General features: G+C 46.9%; 1 protein-coding gene across 1 annotated transcript; it reads left to right on the forward strand.

Moving 5' to 3' along the window:
* Positions 1–478: 478 nt before the first annotated feature.
* On the forward strand, positions 479–6,674 carry PDX1 (pancreatic and duodenal homeobox 1). Its single transcript, XM_038372260.2, is given in 3 exon segments — positions 479–717; positions 720–929; positions 6,122–6,674. Coding segments are annotated over 3 exon segments (819 nt in total). The 5' UTR covers positions 479–533; the 3' UTR covers positions 6,547–6,674.
* The last annotated feature ends 663 nt before the right edge of the window (positions 6,675–7,337 follow it).

Consider the following 7,337-nt stretch of genomic DNA (forward strand, 5'->3'; position numbering starts at 1 on the left):
ATTGAGCCTAGACAAACTTTAGTGAAAGCCCAGCCACCTGCGCTATCTTGAAACCCATAATACACACCCGGACTCTCCCCGCCCCCTCTGCCCGTCTTTCTGTACACACTGTAGGTACAGAAACCGCAGCAATTCAGCGCGCAATGCGAGTAACAGACCCTAAAAAGCCTCGCCGCTCCCCAAACAGGTATGTTAACCCGCTCCCGCTCCCGCTCCCGCTCCCGCTCCCACTCCCACTCCAGCTCCAGCTGTTTCTCGTAGAACCGGCGCTTCCAGCCCTCCGAGGGAAGCGAAAGAAACGCACCCACCCCGGCCACCCAGGGCTTCTTCTTATGGGAAACGCCCCGCCCAATGGGGAGCCGAGGCAGGCTCACGTGGGGAGACGTGCAGCCTATGGGGAGGCACCCCTCGGTCGGCCCCGTCTCTGTTTCGTCAGCCGCTGCCGCAGGTGAAGCGGACCTGTCAAAGCAGACGTACAACCTGCCCGGAGCGGGAGCGCCTGATGTTTCACTAGCTAAGGTCCCCTTCTAGCCATGAACACTGAAGAACAGTATTATGCATCGACCCAGCTCTACAAGGATTCGTGTGCGTTTCAGAGATCCCAGGCACAGGATTATAACCAGAACCCCCCAGCCTGCCTGTACATGGGCAGGCAGCAGCAGGCGCCCTATTCTAGTGCTTTAGGGGCGCTGGAACAAGGCAGCCCGCCAGACATTTCACCTACGAGGTACCCATTACAGAGGATCCAGGGGTCTCCCATCTTCATCACCATCACCACCCTCATCACCCTCAGCTTCCTCATCCCCACCAGGAAGCTATTCCTTTTGCAGATGGGCCTGACACTGGGGTTTTAGAGGAGCCTAGAGTTCAGTTGCCTTTCCCATGGATGAAATCCACCAAATCTCACGCCTGGAAGGGACAATGGACCGGTAAGAGTGTCGCCTTCTTCTGCTGCTGTGTTGCTTCCTCTCCTTCTGTCTTGTACAATATCAAGGAAACCTTCTCATCACTAATAATTCCCCTTCGGGTTACTAAAGGAAGCCTACATTTGGGATAGCCCCCTATGATTACTTTCAGAGAGAGGCTTAGAGAAATTCCCCATCATTTCTTAGCTATTTCACTAGGAAGTAAGCCAGGCTCGCCAGATTTCTCCTGTACATGTTTCTTCTCTTCCACTTCCATAAAATCCTCTTTTAGGAAGCGTTGGGGTCAGTTCGGCATTAGCGACAGCGACAGTTTCAAATGGGGTTGTATTTCAACGTGCTGAGATCTGTGAGTCCATTTCTATTCAAACCTGTATATATATATAGTATACTCTGGCAACTCTTGTGTAATTATAAATATGTACGCCAGAAATATGTGCCCAGTTATGAAGCCATCGCATTTCAAAGCAATAAGAAAGAAAAGCTCAGGAATAAAGCTCAACCGCTTTCAGTTTTCTGGGGTGATGGCAAAGCGACTGCAATGATACTTAGTCCTTAATAATGACAGGTTTCAGAGTAGCAGCCGTGTTAGTCTGTATTCGCAAAAAGAAAAGGAGTACTTGTGGCACCTTAGAGACTAACAAATTTATTAGAGCATAAGCTTTCGTGATCTACAGCTCACTTCATCGGATGCGTGGAGCTGTAGCTCACGAAAGCTTATGCTCTAATAAATTTGTTAGTCTCTAAGGTGCCACAAGTACTGCAGTCCTTATATAGTTCTTCACTGTTGCAAAGCACTGAACAAATATTAATTAATTAGTTTAACTAATTAGCACTAAGTATCTGGCTGAAATTGATACTTATCTATGCTAAACACACAGTGTGCCGATGAAGTGAGCTGTAGCTCACGAAAGCTTATGCTCAAATAAATTTGTTAGTCTCTAAGGTGCCACAAGTCCTCCTTTTCTTTTAGTGTGCTGCTGACCAGGTGCTTATTGTCCAGGGATTTATACTGACCTCACTGCCAGTTTGTTAGTAGTAAATGCCATCCGCTCACTGGGAAATATGAAATCTGTTGGGACACTGGCCCATGGCCCCTTGCAAACTCCCTTTGCAGCAGCGGGGTGTGCAAAGAATGCATGGCGGAGGTCCATGCCTAACAGAAGGGGTAAGGGAAACACAAGGGCCCCCATCTTGGTCCATTTGTAGACAGTGAGGGTGGCCAGGAGTTCACCCTGAGAGCTGTGCCATTAACTTCAGTATCTGATCCGGAAAATGCAGGTTTTGCCACTTGTATCAGTAGTCTCAGGGCAGAGGGAGCGCCGGATGGGAAATGGACAACTTCCAGTGGAAATGCCCAGGGCTACTCGCACAGTCAGATTCTACGGAAAGGCCATGTTGTGCCATCGCTTTGAGATTCCCTCGTTGATTTCACAGCGTAAAAACCAGATGGCCCAGAATGTCCCGCAGTTCTCACAGCCAAGGTGCTGTTTGAAATGCCCTCACCATATACAGTGTAAAATAAAAGACATTTTGAAAGTAATATTAAACCCTAAATATTTTTTTAAATAACCCCACAAACCCACCTGCCTGGCGGTTCAATATTTGCCTGCAAGCGATTGTTTTAGCCTTGCTTATATCCTACTGTGGAAACCATTTAAACCTGGGTAGGGGACACAATACACAAACTGAATTAGGTGCCTGCCAGCAAGGGGAAGAAACTCTATCTGGACAGAAAGTTCCGTTGTAGAACAATATTTCTGTCTCTCGCTGCACAATGTTATCTTGCCCTGTGCCTGTGCACTCTTTGTCACACCTCTACAGCAAATATTGCATTAATGGTTGTGTTCCGGCAGGTGAAAAGGTAGTGAAATATTGAAATAATTGTGAAATATTCTGGAAATTACGTTAAATTGAAAACCAGAATCAAAATGTGTTCTTTGCTCCTTACCCTGACAATCTGAAAAGAAAAGAAAACACTGCAAGAAATGTACGTCTTTCCTTTCAACCCATTTAAAGGGCAAATATATTCGAAGAGTTTTTGATCTAGGGGTAAAATCATAGCCATTTCACATGCGTTTAATAAATAGAAAGAAACCGGATATGCGCCCTCTTTTCTCATAGTTCAATATAGGGAGAGATCCTTAAAACCTAAAAATCATTAACAGACTCTCCCATACTGACTTTTTCGAGTAATCTTAATAGCTTCTTACATAAAAGCTTGGTTCAGAACATGTGTGTGAAATATATATATACACATACACACAATGTAAATATAGGTGTGTGTATATAGAGATATATACACACATACATACATATACACACGATATGTACACATATTTATGTAATTTGCATAGAGTATGTAGTCTATGTAAATTTACGTATATTCACCTGCGTATGCACATTACATATACTATATATGTATAGTTGTATGAATGGTGCTTATATTTAGAAACAGCAGCTTCATTCAGAAATATCTGGAATTAAGTTCATTTGTATTAATGGCGTAGCTGGTTATTGGCAGTGGTATCGCCTACAAACTGGCCCGATTCTTAGCGATGCAAGGATTCGGGGGAAATCTGTAGCCTCTCCTTGTTACACGTTAACATATACTGGTAAAAGCAAATATGGGATCAAAGATATCTTACATATAACTAACCGTAAATAACTGGGGCTTGAGCCTTTTCCCATTGAAGTCAATGGCATTAGGACAAATCCCTTGCAAATTCCCGGCTCATTAAGGAAAACTTCTCCTTCCAGGAATCTGCCTTTCTTTTTGTAAAGTCAAAAGTGAATATGAAGTTTGGAGTTATTATAACAACAATATTTTTTGCACTTGCATGAACTGAAAATAGCCAGGAGCCATTGACTGCAGTGGAGTTTGGGGTGCTCAAGGAAAGGAGGGAGTCTCGAAATTAGACCGAGTCTAGTGGTTAAAAAAAGGTTTAAATTTTTGCCCAGGAATTATAAACCCCGGGGTTCCTGATGTCAGTGGGGAAGGACCCTCGTTAGGTGAAGCAGGTTTTTAATTAGAATTTACAAAGTCCGCCAAAAGCACAACTGGGCCTTGGGCTCATACTTCTCATACAAACTTCCTCTTGAATTCCCGTTGGGAGCTTTGCCTATGAAAAAACACAGTTCTTAAAACCCACGGGGCCCTGCTCTCAGAGCTATGGCACTGACTTCAACTGATCCGTAGGGGACACGCGCTTACGCTTCGGTATTTGCAGCAGTGTCCAAAAAATTGTCTTGTTTTCTTTACATTGGTATTGTAATACCTAGGCAAACGGACGGATTAAGCTCACACTCTCTCTAAACGTCCCTGCTCCTTTGAGTTTCACTGAGCCGGACAAGATTTTTTTTTTTCTGCAGGCAATTCTTTTTTGGTTTTATAATAACGGGCATAATAATAATAATTTTAAAAATGTTTAACATTTTAACGTTTAACGTTTAACAATGAATGACATGATAAATCGAATGGCTCTTGTTATTTAAACGGGTATTAGTGCCCCCTCCAGAAGGTATATAAAAACAAGAATTAATAATAATAATTTAGACAGTAGCTTTTCCCTTTTCATTTATAAAAATCTTGTATGTTGTGAAAGCTATTTGCTTAAAACCACAATAATTAATTGATTGATTGATTGATTGATTAACAGTACTACCTGTCTGAAGCGTGTTTAACCTTAGAACACCCACATACAATATTCATCGTCCAGCAAACACCCAGAGAAAGGGAGAGGTGGCTGGGAACTAGGAATCTAGTTGTAGGACTGTCCGGATGGGTTTTGCACCTGAATTGTGACACCAGGCACATAGATTTATTCCCAGCTGTTATTATGCTAGGAACGCTACATTCCGATTCGTTAGCTGCAATAGGCTTTAGGGCCCGATCCGGCTGTGAGCTCTGCTTCAGTCACTGGCCAGGTCTGTCTGAGTAAGGACTGCAGGATCCAGTGTTCTTATGTGTTTGTTTGTGGTTTTTTTAAATGAGACTCTTAAAATATCCCTGTGGAACATAGTCTCTGTGAACACAACAGACACTTTTTTCCCCCGGTTCGAGCATTTCGGGAGTTGTATTTGCCTTTGTAAAGTGACTGGGATGATGGCTGGATCCGTTGCAAATTCCCGGCCGATTAAGGAAAACTTCTCTTTCCAGGAATCCGCCTTTCCTTTTGTAAAGTGATACTGAGGTTTTGAGCTATAGCAACAGTAATTTTTGCACTCCTATGAACTGAAAATAGCCAGGGGGCATTGACTGCAGTGGAGGTTGGGATGCTCCAGGAAAGAAGGAGGGGTCTCTAAATTAGACCGGGTCTAGCCGTTAAAAAACGTTTTAAACTTTTGCACACGAATTATAAAAACCGGAGGTTCCTGATGGCAGTGCAAAAGGACCCTCGCTTTCGTATAATCTCAGTGATGGCGACGTGGCAGAGTCTCCGAAAGCCTGAGCACTGGGCGAGAGGCGGCTTGAGGTGCTTGGGGGGGTTAATTTACAAAAAAAGGGGCGGTTTTGTCACTCAAAGGCATTTTGTAAAGCATGAAATTTACAAATCGCCCTGTGCCAGGAACCATCAGCCATTGTCACAAATGCACCGGCTGTTATTTTTTCCTCCAAGGGGCCATATCATTTCGTCAGTTTTGAGACCTTGATTTCAGCTGGGGACTTGCTCTCAAACACTGATGGTACAGTATGGCCAGGGGATTTTACTAGGGATCCATACCACACAGCGCGCGTTTTGTTACTAAAACGAATTTACAGGTAACAAGCGGAGCAGCTTCGGACTAGTGCCTTCGCTCTGTGCTGGCGTTTCTAAAGAAACGCTCTTAAAAATCCACCTTGGCCCTTTTTTGTTAGTTTCACTCTTTAGAAGGCGGAATCCATACCCCGCTGTCAATTTCTTGGTCCGGATTTGTAAACCTTTTGGGATGCAGACAACGATTTGTGCTGGGGTTTGGGCGTCGTCTGTTTTATTAAAAACCAAATACCCATACACGCCCGTGGTTTCAGTGTGGTCCGGATCTCGAAAGAGTGTCCCCGATCCATTAAACCGCTCCTCGGTGAGTAAATGGGGAAGCCTTGGGGGGAAACCTGCCCCCTCCAGGTTGTGTTCTGCACAAGAAGGTTCTGTCGCCTTTCCAGCGTCGCTCCGGGTCCCAGTCCCTGGTGGGTAGATTTTAACTCTCCCTTCTCTTAGGTGGCTCGTACGTGGTAGAGCAAGAGGAGAACAAGAGGACGAGAACCGCCTACACGAGAGCGCAGCTCCTGGAGTTAGAGAAGGAGTTCCTCTTTAACAAGTACATCTCCAGGCCCCGCCGCGTGGAGCTGGCTGTCATGCTGAACTTGACAGAGAGACACATAAAGATCTGGTTCCAGAACCGGAGGATGAAGTGGAAGAAGGAAGAGGATAAAAAGCGGGGAGCGGGGGGCGGAGGAGGAAACAGCAATGACCCTGACCAAGACTGTGTGGTGTCCTCCGGCGACCTGCCGGGGAAAGAGGAGCTCCAGCAATGCCACGCGGGGAGCCAGGCCTCGGCCGCCTCCAGGGAGCTGCTCCCCTCCAGCCTCGCTGCCTCCCCGCAGCCCTCCAGCACCGCGCCGCGAAGGCAGGACGCTCGGTGAAAGGAACCCCCCAGCCTTGGCAGGCGCCGCGTGGAGGGGTAAGAGTTAAAGGAGAGGGGCCAGGGGTGCGAAGCCTCTGTGTCATGTGGACTCTTGCCACGCGCCCCCAGGGAGCCCCGGTGCTTTATAGTTACGCCGGTGTCCGTGTGGAAACATTAAAGGTGTTTGGCTGTAGCAGAGACAGGCTCGGTGTGGTTTGTGGGGGCGGGGTGGGGGCCCTCGCTCTACTTTGTTACCGCGTCTGCAAGATCCTGCCTTTAAAAAAGAAAATGTCCTTTTCTGCCGGGGGCAGCCGTGCTGGGTTTCAGGTCACAGAAACGCTTCTTGCTCCTGGCGAGGTTGATCGTGGGGGGCAGCTCCCCGGGGCCCGTTATCGGTCCAGCTGCAGCCAACGTTCAAGCACCCCCCGGAGGTGGTAGAAATAGCTGTCCGCACTGGAGGAATACCAAGGAAATAAAAAGACAGGCGCAGTTTTCCGCCCCTAGCTATCCCGTGCATCAAAGTAGTAAACGATGAGTAACTGCGCTGCGCAAACTGCGGGCAATGGAGATCTGGGGGCGGCAGGGGGGAGCCACAATCTCCCGCTCAGTTTTGATGGAGTTGATTAAACTGAAAATATATGGTGGGCTCTGGGCCCGGTTCTCCAAAGGAGCCGAGCCCCCCGAGCTCCCGCTGACTTCATCTGGAGTTGCGGGGGATCGTCCCTTCTGAAATCCTGCCCGATAGCTACAGTGAACGTGGTTTTCCGAGAAAGCCACACGAAACGTTGGTCACTCTCCAGCCCTTCCTTC

This window comes from Dermochelys coriacea, chromosome 1, assembly GCF_009764565.3.
Source record: "Dermochelys coriacea isolate rDerCor1 chromosome 1, rDerCor1.pri.v4, whole genome shotgun sequence".
In the NCBI taxonomy this organism is placed as follows: domain Eukaryota; kingdom Metazoa; phylum Chordata; order Testudines; family Dermochelyidae; genus Dermochelys; species Dermochelys coriacea.